Genomic DNA, 27,235 nt, shown 5'->3' on the forward strand with positions numbered 1-27,235 from the left:
TTTATTATACAGGTACAAAAACTGCCTTTTAAGTTCTTACCCAACAAAGTGGTCTATCAAGAGAAGAGATTGTTGCAGAAGTACAATTATATGACTAACTCACTGTCTGGTGAAAATGTTTGCATTAGTTTGTTTGTAAACTGTGAGACACAGCAGGTTATGTTATGTTATCATTGCTTTTATAGTAGAAATCGGGAATTCAGTGGTAGTGCTATACAGATTGCAATAAAAGACTGACAGATGTAGACATGTATATTGTGTAGTTAAAGTGTTACTAAACCCACTACAGTAAAATTAGTCTGTATATGCAATAAAGCATACTTGTTTTACTCACTGTGGAACCTAAAGGGGCTACTCCTCTGCATTGTGTAAAAAGGTTGTCTGATCCTGTCTTCTCTGATCCTCCCCTTCTTTTACTATCCCCATTCCATCTTCTCGATAGAACAGAACCTTGGAGGCACTCTGCACATGCTTAGTTGGGTGTGTATTGCTAGAGTGTTTTTTTTTGGGTGGTGCATATGATCAGTAAAGGGCCAATCAGCACTATCCAGACAGAGGGTCAGGGGTCATGCAGCCTCATAGGATAGTCAGAGGAGAATGAAAACTCCTCTTACAAGCTTTACCCAGACACTGATAGAAATCATAAGACTGCTATATACTACTGATGAGAAAAGGTATTTGACAGTTTATATTTACTAAAATAATTGCATTTCCATATTCCGTGTACTGTGGGAGAGCAGATAGTGAATGCAGGATCCTGGGTTTAGTAACACCTTATTGTTATTATTATACAAGATATGTATAGCACCAACAGTTTGCACAACACTTTACAACATGAGGGCAGACACTACAGTTACAATACAATTCAATACAGGAGGAATCAGAACCCTGCTTATTACAGCTTACAATCTAGGAATTTAAATGACCACTGAGCAGCAAGGGAATACAAAGTTGCCAGATTGACCACAAAAAGGGCACAATGAAGACCAGTGTAAGGGGGCACAGTGACCACCAATGTAAGAGAAACAGACACTGACTGCCAACGTAAGGGAAGCACAGACACTGACCAACGTGTTAGGGGCAGAGTCATTCACTAGCCACTGGGTATTTTTTTCTCCCAATAACCACCAACACCAGGCAACTTTTCCTCCCCCTGACCAACAATGCTGGGTTTTTCCTCCTGCTGACCACTGATACCAAGTTATCTTCCTCCCCTGACCATAATCACCAGGCAATTTTTTTCTCCCTTGATCCCTGAGGCTGGACATTTTTCCTCTCCCTGACCATCAATGTCCAGATTTTTTTTTCTCCAGCTGACCACCGACATTGGCCATTTGTTCCTCCTGCTGACCACAGACTCCAGCCATATTTCCTTTAGCCCTATGACACATACTGCTGACCGATGCAATAGAAATATTGTTGTACACAACAAAGTGCTTTCCACTGTACAATAAGCACTCCTGACCAAAGTGTTCTTTGTCCCAACAACTTGGGACATCTTATTTGCTAAGTAGTTTATAACCATTTTAATGAAGTTCTTCTTTAACCACTTGCCGACCGCCGCACGCCGATGTACGTCGGCAGAATGGCACGGGCAGGCATAAGCACATACATGTACGTGATTTGCCTCCCGCGGGTCGGGGGCCCGATCGGGCCCCCGCCCGGTGCCTGCGGCGGTCGGTTTTCGTTCGGGAGCGATCCCGGACGAGGGGACGGCCATTCATTCATGGCCACCCCCTCGCGATCGCTCCCGACGAATGGAAATCCCCGGTGACATCACTTCCTCTCCTGTAATGTAAACACAGGAGAGGAAGTGATGTATTCTCTCCTCCGTGTCGGTATTTTTCGTTCCGACACGGAGGAGAGCGGATCAGTGAGTTGCACCAACACATCCCACACACAGTAGAACATGCCAGGCACACTCACACCCCCCCTTTACCCCCCGATCACCCCCCCAATTACCCCTGCCCCCCAGTCACAGTGACACCAATGTCATTTTTTTTTTTTTTTTTTTTTTTTTGCATTGGTGTCATTTGTGACTGTAATAACTGTTAGGGCAGTTAGGGTTAGCCCCCTTTAGTTCTAATGTACCCCCCTAACCCCCCCAATAAAGGTTTAACCCCGTGATCACCCCCCGTCGCCAGTGTCACTAAGGCTGGGTTCACATTGCAGCGGTTTATGAGAACGAATGTGATTCGCACCGCACTGCAGTGCAAATCACATCCGATCTCTGTGCGATTCGAGTTCAGCCATTCGCCGCACCCGCCGCACCCGCCACACCCGCCGCACCCGCCGCAAATTCGCACGGGACCCTTTTTTTGGCCCGCAGCAGAATCGGATCGCATGGGTGTTCACACCATGCGATCCGAGTTTGCAGATCGCACTGCGATATGCGAACTGATCTGGGGGTGTCAGTAACATTTCACTGACACTCCCAGCAGTTCGCATAGGGCAGTGTGAACTGCCGCCGGGAGGCATGCGATGCGGGAACCCGCCGCGGATTCGCGGCGTTTCCGCATCGCTCCAGTGTGAACCCAGCCTAATAAGCGATCATTTTTCTGATCGCCGTATTAGTGTCACAGGTGACGCTAGTTAGGCAGGTAGGTATTTAGGTTCGCCGCAGCTTTTTATAGCGCTAGGGACCCCCATATACTACCGCATAAAGCCCCCTGATTGCCCCCTAGTTAACCCTTTCACCAGTGATCACCATATAACTGTTACAGGTGACGCTGGTTGGTTAGTTATTTTTTTATAGTTTCAGGGCACCCGCCATTTATTACCTAATAAAGGTTTAACCCCCTGATCACCCGGCAGGTGTCATTTGTGACTAATAACTGTTAGGGCAGTTAGGGTTAGCCCCCTTTAGTTCTAAGGTACCCCCCTAACCCCCCCAATAAAGGTTTAACCCCGTGATCACCCCCCGTCGCCAGTGTCACTAAGGCTGGGTTCACATTGCAGCGGTTTATGAGAACGGATGTGATTCGCACCGCACTGCAGTGCAAATCACATCCGATCTCTGTGCGATTCGAGTTCAGCTATACAGATAGTATGGCTGAATTCGTGTCGCACCCGCCGCACCCGCCGCAAACTCGCACGGGACCCTTTTTTTGGTCCGCAGCAGAATCGGATCGCATGGGTGTTCACACCATGCGATCCAAGTTTGCAGATCGCACTGCGATATGCGAACTGATCTGGGGGTGTCATTAACATTTCACTGACACTCCCAGCAGTTCGCATAGGGCAGTGTGAACTGCCGCCGGGAGGCATGCGATGCGGGAACCCGCCGCGCATTCGTGGCGTTCCCGCATCGCTCCAGTGTGAACCCAGCCTAATAAGCGATCGTTTTTCTGATCGCTGTATTAGTGTCACAGGTGACGCTAGTTAGGCAGGTAGGTATTTAGGTTCGCCGCAGCTTTTTATAGCGCCAGGGACCCCCATATACTACCGCATAAAGCCCCCTGATTGCCCCCTAGTTAACCCTTTCACCAGTGATCACCATATAACTGTTACAGGTGACGCTGGTTGGTTAGTTATTTTTTTATAGTTTCAGGGCACCCGCCATTTATTACCTAGTCTCACTAGTGTACCCCTAAATTTAGGGGTGTCTACTTTCTAAAATGGGGTCATTTGGGGGGGGGGGTTTGTGCCATCTTGGCATTTTATGGCCTTCAAAACTGTAACGCCCTTAGAAAGCCTGAAGGCGGTGCTTGGTTTTTGGGGCCCCGTACGCGGCTAGGCTCCCAAAAAGTCCCACATATGTGGTATCCCCGTACTCAGGAGAAGCAGCAGAATTTATTTTGGGGTGTCATTTCACATATGCCCATGGCATGTGTGAGCAATATATCATTTAGTGACAACTTTGTGAAAAAAAAAAAAAGTTTGTAATTTTCCCGCAACTTGTGGCAAAATATAAAATATTCCATGGACTCAACATGCCTCTCAGCAAATAGCTTGGGGTGTCTACTTTCTAAAATGGGGTCATTTGTGGGGGTTTTGTGCCATCTTGGCATTTTATGGCCTTCAAAACTGTAATAGGTAGTGAGAAGTGAACTCAAAAAATTACGCCCTTAGAAAGCCTGAAGGCGGTGCTTGGTTTTCGGGGCCCCGTACGCGGCTAGGCTCCCAAAAAGTCCCACATATGTGGTATCCCCGTACTCAGGAGAAGCAGCAGAATTTATTTTGGGGTGTCATTTCACATATGCCCATGGCATGCATGAGCAATATATCATTTAGTGACAACTTTGTGAAAAAAAAAAAAAAAAAAAAAAGTTTGTAATTTTCCCGCAACTTGTGGCAAAATATAAAATATTCCATGGACTCAACATGCCTCTCAGCAAATAGCTTGGGGTGTCTACTTTCTAAAATGGGGTCATTTGTGGGGGTTTTGTGCCATCTTGGCATTTTATGGCCTTCAAAACTGTAATAGGTAGTGAGGCGTGAAATCAAAAATTTACGCCCTTAGAAAGCCTGAAGGCGGTGCTTGGTTTTCGGGGCCCTGTACGCGGCTAGGCTCCCAAAAAGTCCCACATATGTGGTATCCCCGTACTCAGGAGAAGCAGCAGAATTTATTTTGGGGTGTCATTTCACATACGCCCATAGCATGTGTGAGCAATATATCATTTAGTGACAACTTTGTGTAAAAAAAAAAAAAAAAATTTTTTTTTGTCATTATTCAATCGCTTGAGGCAAAAAAATAAAATATTCAATGGGCTCAACATGCCTCTTATCAATTTCCTTAGGGGGTCTACTTTCCAAAATGGGGTCATTTGGGGGGGTTTTGTACTGCCCTGTCATTTTAGCACCTCAAGAAATGAGATAGGCAGTCGTAAACTAAAAGCTGCGTAAATTCCAGAAAACGTACCTTAGTTTGTAGATGTGACAACTTTTGCGCAAACCAATAAATATACAATTATTGACTTTTTTTTTACCAAAGACATGTGGCTGAATACATTTTGGCCTAAATGTATGACTAAAATTGAGTTTATTGGATTTTTCTAATAACAAAAAGTAGAAAATATCATTTTTTTTCAAAATTTGCGGTCTTTTTACGTTTATATCGCAAAAAATAAAAATCGCAGAGGCAATCAAATACCATCAAAAGAAAGCTCTATTTGTGGGAAGAAAAGGACGCAAATTTTGTTTGGGTACAACATTGCATGACCGCGCAATTACCAGTTAAAGCAGCGCAGTGCCAAAGTGTAAAAAGACCTCTGGTCATTTACCAGCAAAATGGTCCGGTCTGAAAGTGGTTAAGACTTATGTGTGCGTGTGTGACTTTCCTTTGCGATACAGTAATTAAGAAGTATTTTGTAAGTACAACGACTGTGGCACATGTATGTAGTGCAGTGTGTACTGCAAGTAGGCTTAGTCTATATTTAACAATGTTCCTTGGGGCACACCAAATGCACAACACATTTTATCATTTCCAGTTGCTGAGGTTAGGGATATGTCTGGGAGATTCTTGTTTGTAGCACAGTACTTAGAGCATATTTTGTGGGTGCTGAAGCACTTTTGTATATGCGTGTGGAATATATAGTGAGTAGGTAATTTATTTAACCCTACGCCTTTAAACCCTTCAATTAACCCACACCCACCATTCGCTGAGGCACCCTAAAAGTGCTGCTTTATTCCTTTTCTTAAGGTGCCGTGCCCAAGGATGCCCCAGATCTTTCACAATCCTAGCAATGCCCCTGTTGTACAAACATTCATATGGACTATCAGTATGAACTTACCGTATATGGATTATAAAAAATATTTTTAGAAAAATAAAATAAAGAGACCGGTTGTAAAATAGCAACAGCACAACTAGAGCAAATGTATTTAATTATTTACTCGCTGAGCATTATGAAAAATCTCAGCTCATTCCCATTTAGTGCCATGGGCTTTTGGCTTATGTCAATGGACAAATGCAGCTTGCTTTCATGTCCATTTCAATTGCATTTGAGATCAGATTGAGATGCTTCTGAGATTTTTCATAATTAATTGACAGGTGCATTTGACTACAGTCCACCTTCCCCTGACATTCATTTGAAATCCTACTAAGCTGCTGAAGTCAACTTAATTCAAGCTGCTTTTGCATTACCATCGACTAGCATGCAGAGAGAAGCAGCTGTGACACAAAAAAAGTAGGAACTGACACAATTCCTAAATCAAGCATTACCACCCTGAAACCACATTTGCCACAAGAAGATGTACCAAGATTGTTACCAATGTTTACTACCTACACTTTACATCTTGGTAACAAAATCAGTACCATCTGTACAATGATAATGCCAAGCTCTGCTGCACTTCCATCAACAATAGTGACTATCTCTCTAGTATTTCCTTTGAAAGGTCTTTTCTGTACAGGCATAAACCACGTTTAAGTACACAATGGGATTTATTTACTAAAGCTGAAAAGTGCAAAAGGAGGCTCACTTCTGCATAGGAACCAATGAGCTTCCAGGTTTTATTACCAAAGATTAATTGAACAATCTGGGGTAAGAAGCTCATTGGTTTCTATGCAGAAGTGAGCCTGATTTTGCACTTTCCAGCTTTAGTAAATAAACCCCATTGTGTACTTAAAACTGGGGTATGCCTGTACTTAAACATGGATTATAGACTATATTCCATCCTGATGTTTACACATTACACTAATACTATACCACCACAACTCCCTAATACAACTCCTGGGGTATACATTACTTCAAACTCTACTTCACAGTACATATCCAGAAACTTTCACAAGTCTATCAAAGCTGTCACTTTTTTGCTATGCAAACTAACTTCTCTTCAGTCTGCTTGAATGTAACTGATTTCAAAGTTTGGGTCTGCCTGCAGTCATTGTGTGATTTAAAAAGCAAACATTTTAATGGATGAATGAGCCAGAGTACACAACACTTTTCTCCACATAACAGCATAATTATGATACATGGCCAAGCTGCATTGAAAAGGTAGCAAGGCACCATCAAGTCCACTACTTGACAAGGATATTTACAAAGCTATGTATTTGGCTTTCTAAAGGACAATTACAGACGTTTATCAGAATCACATAGCTCATCATTCCTTGAAACTTATACTTTTAATAGGAGAATGTTTACTTCAATTTCAAGAAAAGCAGGCTTCAGCAGATATTTAAGCTTCAGCGCCATACAGAGAAGTAAAAATATAGGAGTAAAGAAGGCTAATGCCTTCTTTAACACTCCTTCTTGATTAAAGTAAATCTGTCAAATGCAACGGCTTCAAATATTTGTAAGTCACTGACCTGCAACCAGTATAGAGATTCTGATGTTTCCCCAATGTTTTTTTTTTGTTCCATGCCTTTTCGTGGCTTGTGAAAAACAAAAGGCAAACACAGCCACACCACTAGCATTTTAAGAATGAGGCCAGATAATTGTACCCCCCAAGTTTCTCTAAAACATTTGCACCTTAAGTCCACAAGTTCAGTCCCAGTAGACTGGTATGCCTCTACAATTTCAACAATTAAATTACCCTACAACTGTAATAAAGTCCAGTAATTCTACAAAGAAATTACATACAGTATTCTCCAATGTTATTACTTTGGGACACAAAGATATACTTATGTGAATTAGTTGGATCCTCATAAACAAATTTTCAGTGCTAAGAAAATAATTGCTTTTATTACTACTCAATGGTAATGTTCAGCTGTGGCAACAATATATGTAGTGTCAAGAAATGACTAGATAAAGAATATTGCAAGACTACAGATTTTAATAATCCTGCCAAGGAAAATATACCTGGCATCAGTAATGAAGAAATTGTTACAGCTGTGATATTGTGAGTCAGAGTAATGAAACTGAGATGCACCGTTCTGCCTTCAGTACACAACAGTGGCATAACATCTTAAAAATGCACAAATTAAATATTTACAGCACACATCACAAATCTATTAATTACAATGATTTTACCACTCAGCTGGAGTAAAATAAGGTTTACAGGTTACATATACTGTAAATTATTATTTTAAATTATTATTATTCCTGATTAATAATAAACAGGTATGCAAATCTGCATGTTTTGGCATGAATCATTGTCCACATTCTTAACACCACGCCCTCAAGTTGTAAGAAAAGATGTATAAAACATTCTTCTCACCACTTAGCCACACCAAGAACCTTTTACTTTGCTGCCTATTGCAGCATGACCACATAAGTGGATAGATGTGGCCATCAATCTGCATCTTTTCCCTATTCTGTTTGTCACTTTATTGTGTTCTTATCCACACATTCCTACCCCTAGGACTTTGGGTACATAATGCCTGGTACACACAGTGAGATTATGGGAGGAATTATCTTTTTTTTTTTCCATGTTAATCTAATAATCGAAAATAAAAGAGGTTACTAAAGTTCCAAAAATTCTTGTATGTATTGTGTTTTCGTATTTTCAGACGTCTACTGTACTGATTATACGAATATCGTATAATCTGGTATCGTACGAGAAATAAATTCGTCCTTGCCCCATCGGATAATTTCACATGAACTGTCTTGATCGGCTCACAAAAGCCGATCAAGCCGATAATCTGACTAATGATCAGATTATTGTATGATCGCTTTGAAAGCGGTATTTTTCGTACGATTTTCTGATTGTGTGCATGGGCCTTAAGGCTTAACTGGCAGAGCTAACACACCTGAATAAAGTCCCTCTTTGTTATCTTCCATTAATCCTTTTGTTGCCAGAGTTGTTTTACATTTGTTTTTACACACGTTAAAATTCACAGTGTACAGTGTGAAGATTAAAACCACCCATTATTATATAATTTCTGAAAGCAGAGACTCTGGAGAATAACACGATATTAGCACAACTGTGTATGAAAATGCATATTTTCAGTAAAAAATACACTAAATTAAATATTCTTTTTTTTTTTTGGTAAAACATAAAAGTTGAGGCTGCGGCGAGTAAATAAAACAGATGGCCAATAATGTCAAACTTTAAAAATGCATGCACCCATGAACCAACACCAACAAACTTGAGCACCCACAATTATCCATAGGCAATGCTTTAAAGGCAATAACAAGTCATTAGTTTGGAGTTACTGCTAGCCTCACTGAGTGAAGCTCACTGAGTGAGACTTTCAGCACTGGGTCACACCAGAGGCTGTGCCACAGCTCTGAATGCTCTAACACAGTATACAGAGGTCTGAAAAGTGCCCTTTAAATTTAATATCTTAGAGTACAGTAAAAGACACGGGTGAAATATTTATGTACCATGGGTTATAGGTGTGTAACTTCATGGTGGTTGGATACTGGCAAAAAGAGGACATACCCCCTGGGCACCCCCCCCCCCATAGCCCTACCCTGGGCACCCCCTCCCCCCCCCATAGCCCTACCCTACGAGTTCTCAGTTTTTCAGTTAGTGTCTGAAGGTGATGGATCTTTTATCCTTCACAGAGAAAATCACCCTTAGCTTAACTAGTTTATTATTTTATCTTAAAATTCAATCATTCTCTCACTGTAATCTACTACCACCATAGAAGCAGTGTAACTGAATCAGTGCAAGCAAATGATTAAGAAGGGCGAGCAACATTGAAACAAACATAAGAGTGCCAACAGGTCAAAACAACAAAGCTCAGAAGACCCAACTTTAAAGTGCTCCTGTGAGATCCATGCAGCCAAAAGCTGCATCCACAGAAGACTGGACATCTATTTGGTAAAGCTTTGAAAAATTATGAACAGAAGACCAGGTGATAGCCTTGCAAAAGTGGGCTACAGAGACTTAGTATTGAAATGTTCAGGAAATTCCAACTAATCTGGTGGAATGGGTGTGTAGAGGCGCAAGAGGAGATCATTCTTTGAGGACGTAAGTTCTTACAATCAGATTCCTCATCCATCGTTTGATTGTGGACTTCGAAGCAGGGTGTCCCATGTGAAGTCCTGAGTACAGGATACACAGAAAATCTGTCCATCCATCTGATTGGATCAGTAGCATTGAGGTATACTCTAATGTCTCTGACTATAGCCACAAAATGTAGAGAGATGTTTCTTAGGGTGCCTAGGAACCGAGCATTAGGATCAGTAGGACAATGTCCTCACTAAAACCACCTTCAGGAGAAAGAATGGCCCTGGGCGTAAGACAACCTATTCATTGTGAAGTACGGAGGCGCTTTACAGGAAAGGTCCACTAGTTCAGAAACACATCTCACAGACGAGATGATGACCAAAAAGGCTACTTTTGCAGTAGTATAGTAGTATATTGACCCATATATTTCATATTAATTAGCATATGTATCAATAATTAATAATAATTATTATTGTCAAGCAAACGTTATTGTTTCTACAAACTTGAGGGTAAAATATGATATAAAATATGTACCGGTATATTTAAAAAAAAAGTTGAACTCTAGGTGACCTCTCTGCTTCATATGGATACTTTTTTTTAAGGCAGTCATAAGTTTACTGGGGGGAAAATTCACTGGACAAGGAACAGACAGTTCCAGACATCATGGTCTGCAGGTGCCGACATTCATTGTTTTTCATTTGTGTTAATTACATTGATGTATGTATTGACAACCAATCATATTGTACCACATGTAATTTTATAGTGAAAGTTTCTTACATAAGGAGTCTGCGAACTCTATATCTATGAGCACGTATGGACTTGCTTCCAGTTGCAGCTGGTATCAATAAAACCTTCTGCTCTTTTGGAATTTATTGCCTGGTTATGTTGTTTTGTTATTTTCTACATCACTTTGCAAGAAAGTTCCTCTAGAGAAATATCCCTTATGTGTTCAAAGGGTGGTTTTTGATAGAGAAAACTAAGTTGAGATCTGAACGAAGCACGGGGGGGGGGTTTGGCAAAATACACTTCGATCAGCACTCTCATCCATTGGCTGAGACGCTGATTGGGAGATGGTCGGCTGCTGGTTCTCCAGCATGCTTGTCTGACAGAAACTGGCAAAATGGCTGCCTTCTGTCAGACCATCTGACATACACACACAAGCCAAATGTTGGAAAAAGAGTAAAAATCTGAAAATAATTATTATATATATTATTTTTTCAAGTTTGATCAGTACCATTATTGTGGGGAAAAATAGATTTTATTCTGCTGCTCATACTAGTACTCGATTTATGTTTACATTCAAATTTAATTTTTGGTACAAAGCATGTTAACGTTATTTACAAAAGAAATAACGTTTTGGTTTTATTTTTTGGCATATATTTAAATTTTCTCATAATGCATCAGTAATTTAAAGATCTTACTGATTTAAAAAAGATATACCCTAAGCCACATTTAACAGTAAGACCCCTTTCACACTGACAGCGCCTGCCGTTGGTGCCAAGGGAGGGCTAGTAACTCTCATTTTGGGGCGCTTTCAAAGTGCTTTTAAGGTGCTTTGGAAGCACTGCTCAGTCATTGCAATGGGCAGGGTACTTAGGGAGCGCTAAATACAGCGGTGCTAATCCACTCCAAAGATGCTGCCTGCAGGACTTTTGGTAATGTGCCACAAGCTCACTGCTTGAGTGTGAAAAGTCACACTGTCGTAAATGGGAGGCGGTTTTCAGGTGCTTAGCAGAGGCTATTTCTAGCATTAAAGTGCCTGAAAACTGCTCCAGTGTGAAAGGGGTCTTAATTCTTAAAAATAACTTAAAGATAACAATGTATATATTTGCTTTATAATATTTTTCCCCAAAAAGAATTTAAAACAGTAACATGGAATAGGAGGTAAAAGTGTTAAATAGTGCTTATACATGTTGAAATTAACGGTTTAAGTAGTAAAATAAGAGCATGTCCTGGCTAATTAGCTAACTCCCTGTGCACACTAAAAACTGTGTCAGCTGCAGCTCTCTCACTCACAGATCTGTTTGACAGGGAACTCAGGAGATAAGACAGCTAGTATATCACTTTTGTTTTGGTTTACACATGTTACACTGAACGCTCACTGTGACTGGCTGTCAGGATGATCATTCAATGAGGAAGGCTTCTGACTTGCTCCCAGTCATAGGGTTGGGAGCTCATCTTTCTACAGGGGAGATAAGAAACTGCTGGATGTACAGGAGACACCTTGTGTACAGAGGAGGGGGTTTTATGGGCGTGTGTAAGACGCCGAAGGTAGGCAACTGGATATGGGTGCAATGAGCTAGACTTAAAATGTATAAGAGCTGATGTTAAGAAATACATAAAGGTAAGGCCCTGATGAGGTTCTTGAGAAAGAGGGTTCTTACATCCCTGAAACTTAGTTTTTCTCCTCCTCTCTCTTTTCACCAGGGTCTGGCTCAGCTTTCATTTTCATTACACTATCAAGAGTAATGAACTCCTTTATGCATTAGTGAACATTAGCTCTTATACGTTTTAAGCAAATGCATATGTATATGGTGATCACATCACACATGATGTATCATCATGAGTGTCAAAGCAAGAGCAATCCCAAGCTCTAATATGAACCACCTACACTAAGGATGCATACCACCCATGATGTATGTCCCACACTTACTGTAGAGAAACTAAACAAACATAAATTCGTTATCTCTCAGCTTAAAAACTCCTAGTTCATTATTTGTTGATCTATGGTCAAAAAATTTGATGTATACAATTTGTCATGTTTACAAAAATTATATGAAAATATAAAAAGTACAATAAAGGAAACTTCTGGTTTTGACCTCAGTTAAATTTATTGAAAAGGAACTCTGGAAAGAAATATATTTTTCATTGCACTAAACACACTTAGAAATTAATGTCACCTAATAGCAATTGCTCCACTAAAGGTAAACTGATCTTGGTATAATTGTATTGCAAATTAATGTCAAGGATCTCTAAAAACCTGCTGACTAGCCAATGTCATAGGGATACTTTGTACAATGGCAAAACATTTTCTTGCCCTTCAGTCATTTTAGTAAAATAAAGACCTAATTTGGTTTGACTGACAATGTGTCAGAAAGCCATCGGAATCATTTCTAATTTTAAAATTCACCTTACTAAGCCACAGGTCAACTTCCAGAAATGTTACTAATTAATACACAATTATTGCTTTTTCATTTTCATGTCTTTAAACTTGACTAGGGAATGAATTTGGTGCTAAACCCAATGAATAGTGATAACCGAGCCAAAGTTACTGCAGAGAAAGAAAAGAAAAGGGACTGCTGTGATGGGAGGGAAAGCTTCCAGCTGAGTATGCCCTAAAAGCCCGGCAGCACCACATCTCATCATTAATGTTCATCAATTGCGTTGGGCAGTCATCCAATGCTTTGGACAAAATGCTGTAATGGGAACAAGAAGAAGTCCACCATGTAGCCTAGTAGGATTTGTTGGCACTGGGATGCTTAATATAAAGAATTTAATTTCACTATTTATCCTGTCCTTGCAAAGAAAACGTACTGTGATACTATAACATGACACTGAAATGGAGTGGGCCAAGCTGCTGGTCTGAGACCAAGAAACTATCATGAAGTTACAATTAGGTAAAAAAAAAAAACACTTACCAGGCAGGAATTTTTTAGGGAAACAGACTGCGTATTATTATAGGTTATTCGTTCTTTATATTATGTACTGTATATGTATCTACATATACATTATTATATGTACAGGAGGGAGATGTAAACTTCCAGCGTAAATACATTTACCCAAAAATAAAATCACAAACCAGTCAACTGGGCTTATTTAGTAAAGTTATTTGCAAAGTAAAATACTCATAGCAACAAATAATGTATTTTTTAAAAATGTAATCTTTTAAAAGTTGTTATAAAATTTTTCAGTGAACTTTGTGTGGTGCCATTGTGTTTGACACTGTTTTAGGAAATAAGCCTATATATAAATTTCTTCCAAAAATGCAGATTAAAAAAACAAGAAAAAAAATATATATATATCTGCTGTTATCTGCATAAAAAATAAAAGGTATAGAAAAGTGTTGTACAAAGTTTCTCCAAAGTTTAACTGTGACAAGTCACCAACACCAAGGCGCCTAAAAAATATCCACTAACATATATATACTGTGTATGTATTATATATATATATATATATATATATAATGCCCACTGTATATTCTATTGTTTCTCCTTCACTGGTATCAAATGTCTTTCTTTTTGCTCATATTGTACTATTTCACTAACCGTACTGGTTTCTGCGGGTCATAATTTACACATACCATCAGTAATATTTAATTCAAAGGATCAAAAATCCTAATAAGAACAGAGCTTTTGTATGGATTTTAAGAGATGTGTTCTAATTATCAAGTATCCTTTTTATATACAGTATCTTTATTGATTAATTTACATGTTAATATGTCTCCCAATAACCATAGCATGCCAGCACATATCTCTGTACCCTGCTCTCCAGTAATGTACAAAGCAGTTACTTATCCAAATGCATATAAAAGCCATTTTACCCATTTGTTTCAGATACAGAATACTACACCAAAGGGTGTTAAACTGCATAGTATATGCATTGACCCTGTTAGGAGACAGATTCCAGGATATGTGCTGTAAAAAAAAAAAAAAAAGAGTACCTAGTTTAGAGTATGTCCATTAATTCCTCTAGAATAAGTCTGGTAATCCCTCAGTAGGCAGTCTCAAGAGTATGTATATTAACCCTTAACTAGCCACTCTTCAAAATAAGTGCAGTAAAGACCTATTACCAGAAGAAAAGAATGTTTGTTAACCCCACCCAATTGAGGGGGTGGGGGTGTGGTTGTGCAATTATCCCCACCTAAATCCCTGCAGGGGTTGGTGAGCTGTGTTGTCAGATAGCTAGCCCCACCCATCCGCCTAGTTATCAGACAACACTGATTAACGAAGATTGGTTTCTAAATGACAGCTCAGGAAAATAATGGGTGGGACAGGTAGTGCACATAGAGCCCATATTTTCCCACCCCCTTTTTCCTAAACTGCCAAACAAAACATTTCTCTGCTGTGTAGTGCCATGTCTCATCTCTCCTGTTTTGTTTACAAGGAGTCTGGAGCTGCAGCCTTCTATTCAGGGGAATGAAGAAAGTGAAAACTGTCAACTTGTGTTGTGAGTGATTACAGCTGGTGAAAAGGACTTCCACTGCTAAAAACCCAATATAGCAGCCCCAACGGTGCCCAGCAGTTATGTCAATCAGTGCCCAGCAGTGATGCAAGTCAGTGTCCAGCAGTGATGCCAATCAGTGCTACCTTTCAATGCTCATCAGTCCCGTCCATCAGTGCCCATCAATGCCACCCATCAGTGCCGCCAATCAGTGCATATTAGTGCCACCTATCTGTGCTGCTCATCAGTGCCACCAATCAGTTCTCATCAGTGCAGCATATTAGTGTCTCCTCATCAGTGCCGCCTCATCAGTGCAACCGATCAGTGCTCATCAATGCAGCCTCATGAGCACACAAAACTTTTGTCTTTTTTCCAAAAAACAAAAACTCAGTGGTAATCTGTCTCAAAATAATTTTGTTGGAGTACAGCATTGCATGAAGACACAATTGTCATTCAAAGTGAGTCAGCGCAGAAAGCTGAAAATTGGCCTGGCAGGAAGGGGGTGAAAGTGCTCATTATTGATGCGGTTAATGCACGCAAACATAGAATACCACCCTATTTATTTCTAATGTAAAAGATGAGGTTGCAACAACTAAATAGATACTTAACATGATAAGCATTATCTGCTTGCTGCCTGCCCACAGTACATTTACTGCAGACAGGCAGCAACTACAGGCTGTGCCTTCTGAGGCCTTCGGTGGCATGATCCCCTGACATCACAGCGATCACATATTATGTAAGTTTTTAATCAGCAATGACTTTGAATCATGAACAGATTGCATACTATTGTGATGCTGTGATTGGCCCACAGCTATCACATGGTAACTGGGCCAATTACAGCACTCTGTATTATGTCATTATCTATAGCCAATCACAGCATGTCAACAGTAAGCAAGCTGTCATGTATGGAAAGCCATTCGTGACATTTAACTATTGCATATAACAGTGATTATCACTGTTAGGCCCCATGCACACAGAACACACAAAAAGAGTTCTGGACATCAGATTGCTAGCAGGAAAACCCTGCTATAAAAATGTAATTTTATCAGTGTTTTCCATTGGCGTCAATGTGTGTTTAGCCACGCTAGCTTTTAGCTGCATTTCTCTGCCTCTTTTCCAAATCAGTGGTTCCTTATGGCAGCCCATTGATTTGAATAGAAGTTGGATCACGATGATCCGACTTGCGGTACGACTTGTGTGTTGAGGATGTTGAAGGGGAACCCCTATCAAAATTAAAATTAGTCTGGTATGGATTTTAAGGGGAGCTTCCACGCCACAAAAAATGGATGAGCGAGCCCCCTCCCTCCTGGACCATACCAGGCCACATGCCCTCAACATGGGGGGGTGGATGCTTTGGGGCAGGGGGGTCCTGCGCCCCCCCAACCCAAAGCACCTTGTCCCCATATTGAAGAGGACTAGGGCTTCTTCCTGCCCCGCCTCCTTATGACATCACCACCCGGGGCAAGATGGGACAATGGCATCAGAAGGGGATGGGGTCTCCAGATGAGGTTCGTGGAAAGGCCTCGCCCCATGCCAATATAAGTCATTTGCGGACCCAGAATTACACCGGGAGATTGCGTTGCTTCAACATCGGAAGAAGAACAGGGAAGAGGGAGAAGACAGCGACAGAAGACCTGGCAAAAGAGCGAGAAGATAGCAGGGAGAGAAGACCTGGCAGAAGAGGGAAAAGACAGTACAGAGAGAAGAACCCGTAGAGGGAGAAGGACTGGGAGAGGGAGAAGACATTACCAGAGGAGGAAGAAGAGCCAGAGAGGGGAAACGTTGGAGTTGCATTAATAAAAAAATTTAAAAACCTGTGTACTGTGTTTGTTTTTGACACCTTTTTTTAGGTGAATGGGTAGGGGTACAATGTACCCCATACTCATTCACATAGGGTGGGGGACCAGGATCCGCTTGTTAAAGGGGGCTTCCAGATTCCGATAAGCCCCTGCCCCCAGACCCCGACAATCACCGGCCAAGGTTGTTGGGAAGAGGCCCTTGTGCTCATCAAGGGTCTGGTATGGATTTTGGGGGGGGGAATTGTGTGGAGTGTTTCCCCTTAAAATGTGAAGGGCCTGGTATCATCCAGGGGGAACCCCAAGCCAATTTTTCTTTTAATTTTGGTGGGGGTTCCCCTTCAACATCCTCAGCACACAAGTTGCACCGCAAGTTGGGTCATCATGATCCGACTTCTGGTGCAACTTCTATTCATATTAATGGGCTCCCATAGGGAAACATTGATTTTGAATAGAGGCAGAGAAATGCTTGATGAGGCTTAACTCTCTATTTACAACATTAAAACATGCTTATCAGCCTTTACTGGCATCCGGCGTTTTTAGGACTGCTCTTGAATATGATTTTAGGGTGTTCAGACAACAGCCCATAAACCCCTGCTGATCAATGTCCAAAAACGTCCATGTGTGCATGGACACATAGGATAACATAGAGGGGAGTTTGTGGGCTGTTAAAAAAAATGCCCAAACTCCCAAAAAGGGTTGTAGTTATGAGCGTCAGTGTGCATGGAGCCTAATAAGCAATAACAGTGTTGAAAAAAAAAACTGAACTATTCTGTTTAGAGCATGTAAAATTTTTTTTTAGAAAAATGATTACATTTTTTTTGTACATATTTTCCCCAGTCAGTATGCCTGATCACTGCCACATCAGTCATATGATGAGGCTGTACTGCGCTGGTGAATTTCTTCATTTTCCAAAAAATTGTGACAAACAAAAATGACAACTTCAAAAAACGTGTGTGGGCAAGTCCGTTCGTTTGGAAGTCTGACGTAACTCTGTTGAAAATCCCTCGGGAAGACCTTCGGACCTTTTCTGCCGGAAAGTCCAGTCGTGACGTGTAAAATATGATGTGTTCTTTCACTGGAGGGGGGATCAACAGAAGTGGAAGGGCCAGGGGGTGGTCAGTACCTACAGCGGACTGTGGAAGCAACCAAGCTCCTCTATAAATTTAAACACTGCAATAGCAACCATGACCTTGTTTAAAATCCCAGTATACATTATCATCTTGTCCACAATATATGTCAGTGATATTTTCTAATTCCATATAACTGAAAATAGACAGTAAGATGATTTTCAATTTCCACTAAGTAGAATACCTTTCTGTTTATCCATACAGAGATATAAAGCTAAACATTTTTCAGACAACACCTAAAACATAGCCTTGGAGTCCTACCTCTATGCACACTTACTGTTCTGATGCCATTCTCAAAGGCATCCCTGGCAAGAGCAGCTGGTCCATCCACTGTCTTTCCATCATCATCTGGACCCCAGCTTGCACTGTAGATATGCACATGTTGTGGGTTTAGACTGAGAGATTTAGCTTCTACCATGTCTGTTACATCACCATCCAACATGCGTACACCTACAGGAAGACAATTATAGAAAACAGAATAAAATACTGCCACTACACAATAGTTAACCACCTGCTATCATAACTCATCATACTCCACTGCTCATTATCTTTTAAACTGATAACTGTATTAAAAGTTTACAAAATTATGCAACCAACTCTAAAAACAACCCCAATCCCAAAACAGTGCAAAATCTACTTAAAAACAGAATGCAATGATTTGCAAATCTCATAAACCTATATGTTATTCACAATAGAAAATGGAAAACATATCAAGCGTTTAAACTGAGAAAATGTACCATTTTAAGAAAAAATAAGGTAAATTTGAAACTGATGGAATCAACATGTCTAATTAGGTTAATTCTATACAGGTCAGTAATATGACTGGGTATAAAAAGAGCATGGAGTGGCTCAGAAGTAAAGATGGGCAGAGGTTCACCAACCTGTGAAAAGCTGCATCTAAAAAATGTCAAATGATTTCAGAATAATGTTCCTCAATATAAAAGTGCAAAGACTTTAAATAAATCGTCATCTGCAGTACATAATATCATCAAAAGATTCTGAGAATACTGAGAAATCTTTGTGCAGAAGGGACAAGGCCGAAACAATATTGAATGCCCGTGATCTTCGGCCCTGCAGACGGCACTGCATTAAAACCAGGCATTAATCTGTGATGGACATCACTATATGGGCTTAGGAATACTTCCAAAAATCACTGTGAACATAGTTCACCATGCCATCAAAAAATGCAAGTTATAGCTCTATCATGCAAAGAAGCCATATCTGAACATAATCCAGAAACGTCACCGTCTTCTCTGTGCCAAAACTCATTTAAAACGGTCTGCTGCAAAGTGGAAAACTGTTCTGTGGGCAGATGAATCAAAATTTTACATTCTTTTTGGCAACCATGGGTGCTAGTTCCAAAAGAGGAGAGGGACCTTCCGGCTTGTTATCAGCGCTCAGTTCAAAAGCCTGCATCTCTGAAGGTATGGGGGGACATTTGTGTATACGGAAGGGGCAGCTTGCACAGCTGGAAAGGCACCACCAAGGCCGAAAGATATATCCAGTTTTAGAGCAGCATATGCTCCCTTCCATACAATGTCTTTCTCCGCGAAGGCCTGGCCTTCAATGCTAAACTACATACTGCCTTTATGACAACAGCATGGCTTTGTGGTAGTTTGGGTGCCTAACTGCCTACCTACAGTCCAAACCTTTCACCAACTAGAAATATTTGGTTCATCTTGAAACAAAAATAAGACAAAGAAGACCCAAGACTGTGAGCTGTTAGAATCCTATATGTGGCAAGAATGTGACAACATTCCTCTCGCAAAACTCCAGCAACTGGTCTCCCCAGTTCTCAGACATTTATAGAATGTTGTTAAAAGAAGAGGGGATGCTATACTGTGGTAAACATGGCCCTGCTACAACTTTTTTTGAGATGTGTTATTGGCATCAATTTCAAAATTACTGTATATTTTTTCCTAAAATTGTAAAAAATAAATCAGTTTAAACATTTAATATATTTTCTATTGTGAATAAAATATGGGTTTATGAGATTTGAAAATCATTGCATTCTGTTTTTATGTAGATTTTACACAGCACCCCAGATTTTTTTGAATTTGTGTTGTACTACTTAAATAATAAACAAGAGTATAAAAATGTGTCGCTTAACATATACAGGCATTATATTCTTTAAAAAGTTTTAACCATTTTTCTAAAGAGAAAAAAAAAAGCTTTTCCTTTCCAATACCATTCATATACATGTGTAAATCTAGAATCATCTCTGTGCTTGTCATTAGTGAATACACCTAAAATAAAACACATTTCCTATAATGCAGTGGGTGATCTGCCATTAGCAGTGATGTCAATTATTATGGTGTGGTAAAAGGCGTGTTTCCTATTGTGTAACGTAATGCAAAGCTGTTTATTTACACAATACTTGCTTTCACTTTGCACAGACACATAGATGAATGTGGCAAACTTAAAAAAAAACAAATATGCCATACTTACCTGCTCTATGCAGTGGTTTTGCACAGAGCAGCCCCAATCCTTTTCTTCTCGGGTCCCTCACTAGAGCTTCTGGCTCCTCCCCCTTGGCAAGGGCCAATAGCAAGCAGTTAGGGGGTCACTGGTGCATGCTCGGTCCTGAGCCTTGCTCTATGCATCCATAATACACATAGAGCCGCGACTTGGTCCCACCCACCACAGTCTCCTCATTGGCTTACTGGTTGTGATTGACAGCAGTGGGAGTCAATGGCTCTCACTGCTTTGTCTTAGCCAATGAGGAGAGAGAGACTCAGGCAGCGGAGGTTCCTACACACATCACTGGATTGAGAGGGGACTCAGGTAAGTATAATGGAGGGGCTATAGGGGAGCAGCACAAAGAAGGTTTTTTACCTTCATACATAGGTAAAAAAAACTTCAGCCTTTACAATCACTTTAGGGGGCGTTTCACACTATAGCACATTAAAATGCTATATGCAGTTTAAAAAAATGAATAACATGTTTTTGGCACATTTTAAATGCATTGTGCTAAATTTCAGTGCATGTAGCGTTTTTAATATGCTTTTAATGAGTTTTTGATATGATTTCAGGATATATTACATCACTGACTCTCAGCATACAATTGTGTACCCTGGACATGTGAGCAAAAAACATGTTAAAAGCGCAACACAATGCTTGTGTTTTTAATGCCATTTCGATGAGTTTCCATTGAGTTCTATGGAAGGTGCATTTTTTGTGCACTTTTTTATTTTTTTACACAAAACATGCTGCATGCAGAACTTTTCTTTTACAAAAGGTTTATTGAAAAAATTTCACATCAGTGAGACAATACAAAGAAAGCATAAAGCTGCCAATAATAGTACAAAGACATGTGAAATGTTGCATAGGAACATAACAATGGTGGACTCGTGTCCGGCCTAAAATAGTCACATAGAAGCTTCTAAATTGGTCGCGACACGCAACCACACCCCATAGAGCAAAGCTAAAGGGGCATAGGGACGGACAGAGTCCAATTATGCGATGAGGCGCCAATATCTGAAAACCATACAACAGTTCGAAAGAAAAAAAAAAACGAGCAAAAATTCTTACACCGCAAACAGGCGGAGTTGGGCTGTTTTCAGAAGGGGAATAGGAAGAAAACCCTACTAATGGGCATTGGTGCCAGCGAACAGCCTGAGTGCATTGCGAGACAGATATGATAAGAGAAGGAAAGAAATGAGAAAAGAGATAGCAATAGAGAAATAAGAAAAGGAGAGAAAGGGGGCAGAAAGAAAGAAAAGGGATAAAGAGGGGGGGGGGGAAGAGAAAGGGAAGAGGGGGGGCGGGGGGGGGTCCCTGGAGCGGGGGAGACATCTAACGATCAAAGGGAGAGGAGTACCGGATCAAATCTGGATGGGCGGGTATAAGCCACCCAGGGCTGCCAGACCCGAAGAAATTTAGCATGGGTGTCTGATGTTATCGCCGTCAGTTTTTCGTTCACCATTATATCATTCATGCAGTTTTTAACAGCCTCATAGCTAAGGACCGGAGTCTTCCAGGCCCTTGCTATTGTGAGTTTAGTTGCAGTAAAGAGATGCGCAGCTAGCTGACGCTCCGGACGCAGGAGTCCTGTAATCTGTTTCCACAAGAGGGCCTCAAAAGGGTCTCTCCTAATATCCACATGAAAGAGTGTACGGAGTAGAGCATATACTCTGACCCATAGTCTAGTCACCCTGGGGCAGGTCCACCAGATGTGAGCCATAGTGCCCTCCAACGAGCATCCACGGAAACATAAGGGGGAGCAAGACGGGATAAACGCCGCCAGCCTCGAAGGGGTGTAATACCACCTATAGAATACCTTATACGCATTCTCCAGAAAGAGAACATTTCTGGAACATGTAGGCAGCGCCCTGGTCATGGCCTGCCAGTCCTCCGGATCAAGCTGTTTACCTAGGTCAGCCTCCCATTGAAGGTGATAGGGTCGGAGTGGCGGCTTTGTAGACGTTAAAATAGCTGCATAGATGAGGGAGATCAACCCTGGAGTGTGGGGCCGAGATCTACAAAGGCTCTCAAAAGGGGAGAGCGTGTAGGGAGCCGATTGGGGCCCAATCAATTGGTGAAGGAAGTGCCTAATTTGAAGGTAAGTATAAAATTCCCTGAGGGGAATATCATGGGATGACCGGAGGGCTGCAAAAGGGATCATTTTAGTCGGGGTGAGCAAGGAATGGACATCTACAAAACCATGATCCGTCCACCACACAAACTGACCGGGGTTATCACAACCTGGTGGGAATAGGGGGCAGTGTAGAAAACGGAGTAACGGGAGATGGGGAGATTGGAGACCTGCAGAATATTTCACCGAATCCCAGAGGCGAAGAGAATGGGCCAAGCCTGGGCCTATGTTCGGTGGGCGTTGCACTTTCGGAAGCCAGGGGAGGGATGCTAATGGAATCGGATGGGAGTCCACCATATCAAGAATTGCCCAGAGGGGCATTTGATGACGTTCATGTAGGCGGGCCAGAGGAGCGATACCCGCTGCCGTGTAATATGCATATAAATTGGGGACAGAAAGACCACCATTAGCCTTACGGGCATAAAGAACTTGCTTTTTAATCCGAGGCTTCGAAGAGCCCCAGATAAAGCGCATCATTTTGCGTTGGTGGATTCTAAGTACATGAAGGGGTACGGGAACCGGCAACACCCGGAAATAATATAATAATTTTGGAAGATAAGTCATACGCACCGCCGCTATCCTGCCAAACCATGAAATTGGGAGAGTTGACCAAGAGTCAAGCAAACCCATCAGTTTCCGAAATAAAGGGGGGTAATTTGCCTGGTAAAGATCCGAGTATTTAGGTGAAAGTCTGATTCCCAAGTACGGCAAAGAGGATGTCCACTGAAAAGGGAATGCGGCCTGTAGAGATTCCACGTCAGCGGCTTGTAAGTTGATGGACATCGCCCTAGATTTCGCTGGGGTAACTGCCAAACCAGACAGCGCAGCAAAGGTATCCAACAAGGAGAACAAATTGGGAAGGGAAAGCCTGGGGTTCGTGAGCGTCAGCAGAATGTCATATGCGAACAGTGACAGTTTGTGCATAGAGCCCGCAACCTCCACTCCCGAAATGTCCGTATGTGACCGAATTGCTTCCGCCAGGGGTTCTAACGCTAAAATAAATAATAGTGGAGAGAGTGGACACCCCTGGCGAGTGCCCCTACGTATGGGAAAGACCGGCGAGTCATAACCATAATAGCGCACCTTGGCCTGTGGAGAGTCATAGATAGCCGAAATCCAGCCCATAAAGGACGCCCCAAAGCCATAGTTGGTAAGTACCCGCATCAGGTAGGACCAAGACAGGGTATCAAAGGCCTTGGTCACGTCTAAGGAGAGAAACATTGTCTCCAGAGACCTAGTGTGCGCCAAATGTTGGACTTGTACTAGCCGTCTAATGGCATCACCAGCCTGTCTCCGGGGGACAAACCCCACTTGATCTTTTTTAATGAGTCGGGGTAGGAAGGAATTGAGACGAGTAGCTAGGATTTTTGTTAATATTTTCATGTCAATATTGATCAGGGAAATTGGCTGGAAGTTGGCCCAAGAAGAAAGGTCCCTATCCGGCTTGGGGATCATTACCACATTTGCCGTTAACATCAGCGGTGAGAAAGAATGACCTCCCTTCACCGCATTATACACAGCCGCCAAGTGGGGGGCCAACACCGCAGCCAGCTTACGGTAATACAAAGCGGTGAAACCATCCGGGCCCGGGCACTTCCCCACCTTCAATTCTTTAATGCACTGTAAGACCTCTGAGACCTGTATGTCCCGGTCCATAAGCGACATCTGAGGAACCGTTAAGGAAGGCAAGGATAACTCCTTTAGGAAAGCACCCAGGTCCAGAGCGGAGGTTGGAGTCGGGGCGGAATAAAGTTTGGCCAGACGATATCTAAATTCATCTAATACTAGTCGGGGGTTACCCGTCAGAGTGTTATGGCAGGTGCGCAGGGTGATGGGCTGAAATTTCGGAGTGAAGGTCCGCAACCTTCTAGCCAACATAGCATTGGGTTTGTTTGCCCTGGCGTACCACCTCTGACGAGCCCAACGGAGGGTGCGTTCTGCATCATCCGTGAGGCATAGATCCAGGTCTACACGAGCTTTGTCCAATAGCCTACGGTTTGCTAAAGAGGGGGAGTGTTTAAAAGTTGTAGAGAGAGCCTCCAACCTTTCCTCAAGCCTACAGCGGGTCTGGACCCTCTCCTTCTTCCTCTGGGACGCTATACGAATGACCTGTCCCCGAAGGACGGCTTTATAGGCCTCCCAGAGCACCACCGGGGAGGACACTGAGCCAACATTTGTTTTAAAATAATCCTCAGAAGCTTTGTGAAGGCTCTCAAGTATTGGTTCCAGAGAGAGAAGAGAGTCGTTCATAACCCAAGGGGCACCCTGCGGCTTAACACAAAGGGAGTGGCAGATGGTTAACACCGGATCATGGTCAGACCAGGGGACCGTCAAGATAGAAACAGAGGCTACTAGAGGAAGATGCTTACGTGGCAAAAACATGTGATCAATTCTGGAATGGGAATGATGAGGGTGGGAATAGTGCGTATAATCCCTGCCAGTAGGGTGGTATTCCCGCCAGAGATCAATGAGATCATGGTTTTGTAAGGCCTGCAAAAATTTCGTAGCTGATGGGGAAGGGGATTTAGGGGCCGGCGGGTAGTTGTCCATGGAAGGGTTGAACGCCACATTGGAGTCACCTGCCAAAAGGAGAACACCTCTCTGGTGGGCCCGCAGCAGGGAACAGACATGGGTCAGAAAGGGGCCAGGGTTATGATTCGGGGCATAGTAACTCATAATGGTAACCTCATTATCTTGGATGGTGCCCTGCAGCAGGAGGTACCTGCCATCGGGGTCAGCTAGCTGTTTACTGCAAAGGAACGGAAGCGATTTATGAATGGCGATAAGGACCCCCCTCTGCTTGGTAGGGCCATTTGCTAGGTAAACTTGGGGATAATGCGCAGAAAAATATTTGGGGAAAGAAGAAGAAGAAAAATGTGTTTCCTGCAAACATGCAATGCCAATTTTAAGACGCTGGAGGTATTTAAATATTTTAACCCGCTTTTGAGGGGAGTTCATACCCTGAACATTCAGGGAAAGCCAAGGAAGTGCCATCATGGCGGCTGTCTGTTACAACACATCTCCTGTTCCCACACCCCAGGGAGCGAAGGGAAGGGGGAAAGGAGCGGGAGGAGAGGGGAAGAAGGGGAAGGACGAGAAGGAAAAAAGAAAGAGAAAAGAGAAGAGATACAGAAAGCAGAAAAAGAAAAACAAGCTCGACAGGGCAGATAAAATGAGCTCAAAGATGTACAAAAACGTGGGCTGAACGGCCCACTCAGGAGTGTGACCAAGGCCGAGAAACCCATCTCAGCCAAGTGTACACACGTCTAGGGGAGCAGTGGTCCGTCGGACCAACCGGCCTAAATTAAACACATGAGAACAGTAATATGAAATGAACATAGAGTAGAACTAACCAAAATATGGAAACATGAAACAAACAAATATAACCAAAAAACAGCAAAAAGAATATGGGCAGACCTGTCCCACAAAAGGGCGGGCGTAAGGGATCGCCCAAGCCCCCAGAGAGGGCAGCTAAGCCACCACCTCCCAGGAGGCCGGACGAACACCCTCAGCCAAGCCACAACCTCCACCCCCCCCCCACCCGAGTGGGAGGGGGAGGGGTCCAGAGGTCTAGAGATGCGGGAAAATTAGCCTCTCCATAAACTACCCGTGGGGAAAAACTTCCCAACCATTACCCACCCTCCACCCCCTTCTGCAGTCCCTTACCAGGGTCCCACCCGGATAGAGCCACCAGGGAGCCCAAAAAAGGAGAAAAAAAAAAGGGGGGGGGGGAGTCAAACTGGTGGGGATCTGGGTGGCAACGTCAGTGTCAGTGTCGCCCTCGGCCACCAGTACAACAACAAGGCGGCCTGCCCCGGGGCATTCCCCTATGAGCCGAAGCAACAGTGCAATATCAAATTACAGTCTGAGGGGGGGGGGGCCCCGGGACACTTCACCAGAACTCTGTGTGGAGAGCCATAGGGGGAGAACAATAAAAAAAAAACACTGTACCAAAGACAAAAAAAAAAGCTTTTATAAAGTAACGACCCCACGGCTCGGGAGCTGGTAGTCAACTGATGAGATAGGGCAACAAAAAAAAGAGAAAACCAAAAGATGGGGGGCAAACCTCTTCATCCTTTACCAGATAGCTGGAATCTTTGGGCTTGCAGGTCCCGAAGAGCCTGGGATCCAGATTGGGACCGCTGGGATGTCTGCGACGACTTGCGGGGTGGTCTGGAAAGTCCTGGCCCGGGGGGGCCCGATCTGGGGGGTCCGGACGAAGCCTCAGGGGAGGACGAAGGGATCTCCAGCTGGAGGTCAAGAAAGTGGCGCCTCAAATCCGCAGGTGAGGACGCCTGAAACTGCCGAACCTGATGGGAAAAGGTAAGCTTGAATGGAAACCCCCAGCGATACTTGATTCCCTGTGACTGGAGGACTTGGAGGTAGGGCTTGAGGTCTCGGCGCCTAGCAATGGTGGCCGGAGCTAGGTCCGCAAACAACTGGAGAGAATTGCCTTGGAAGGAGAGGGTCTGCTGCTCTCTTGCTGCCTGCAGGAGTCTCTCTTTGGTGCGATAATAGTGGAACTTAATGACAACGTCTCTGGGGGGGCCCTCGGTGGGCTTAGCAGCCAAAGACCTATGGATGCGGTCAAACTCGAGCCTCTCTAGGGGGATCTCCGGGGCCAATTCCTGAAAAAAGGCTGTGGCGGTGCCCTGAAGGTCAGTGAGGGACTCAGGAATACCCCTAATACGAAGGTTATCCCTCCGGGCCCTATTTTCAGCATCTTCTAGTTTGTCCCGCAGGGCCGCCAACTCCGAGGTCAGTTTATCAACCTCCTCGTC

The 27,235-nt window shown here is 42.8% G+C and overlaps 1 protein-coding gene across 4 annotated transcripts in view; it reads right to left on the reverse strand.

Moving 5' to 3' along the window:
- The window catches only part of PCSK5 (proprotein convertase subtilisin/kexin type 5), a 628,432-nt gene that overhangs the window by 368,153 nt on the left and 233,044 nt on the right, over positions 1 to 27,235 (reverse strand). For all 4 annotated transcript variants that reach the window (XM_077474911.1, XM_077474913.1, XM_077474912.1 and 1 more), the window contains exon 7: positions 18,138 to 18,310. In XM_077474911.1, the coding sequence (XP_077331037.1) occupies positions 18,138 to 18,310 (173 nt within the window). The remainder of the gene's footprint in view (positions 1 to 18,137; positions 18,311 to 27,235) is intronic.

This window comes from Lithobates pipiens, unplaced genomic scaffold, assembly GCF_037356315.1.
Source record: "Lithobates pipiens isolate NorthernLeopardFrog02 unplaced genomic scaffold, aLitPip1_a1.2 Scaffold_13, whole genome shotgun sequence".
Taxonomy (NCBI): domain Eukaryota; kingdom Metazoa; phylum Chordata; class Amphibia; order Anura; family Ranidae; genus Lithobates; species Lithobates pipiens.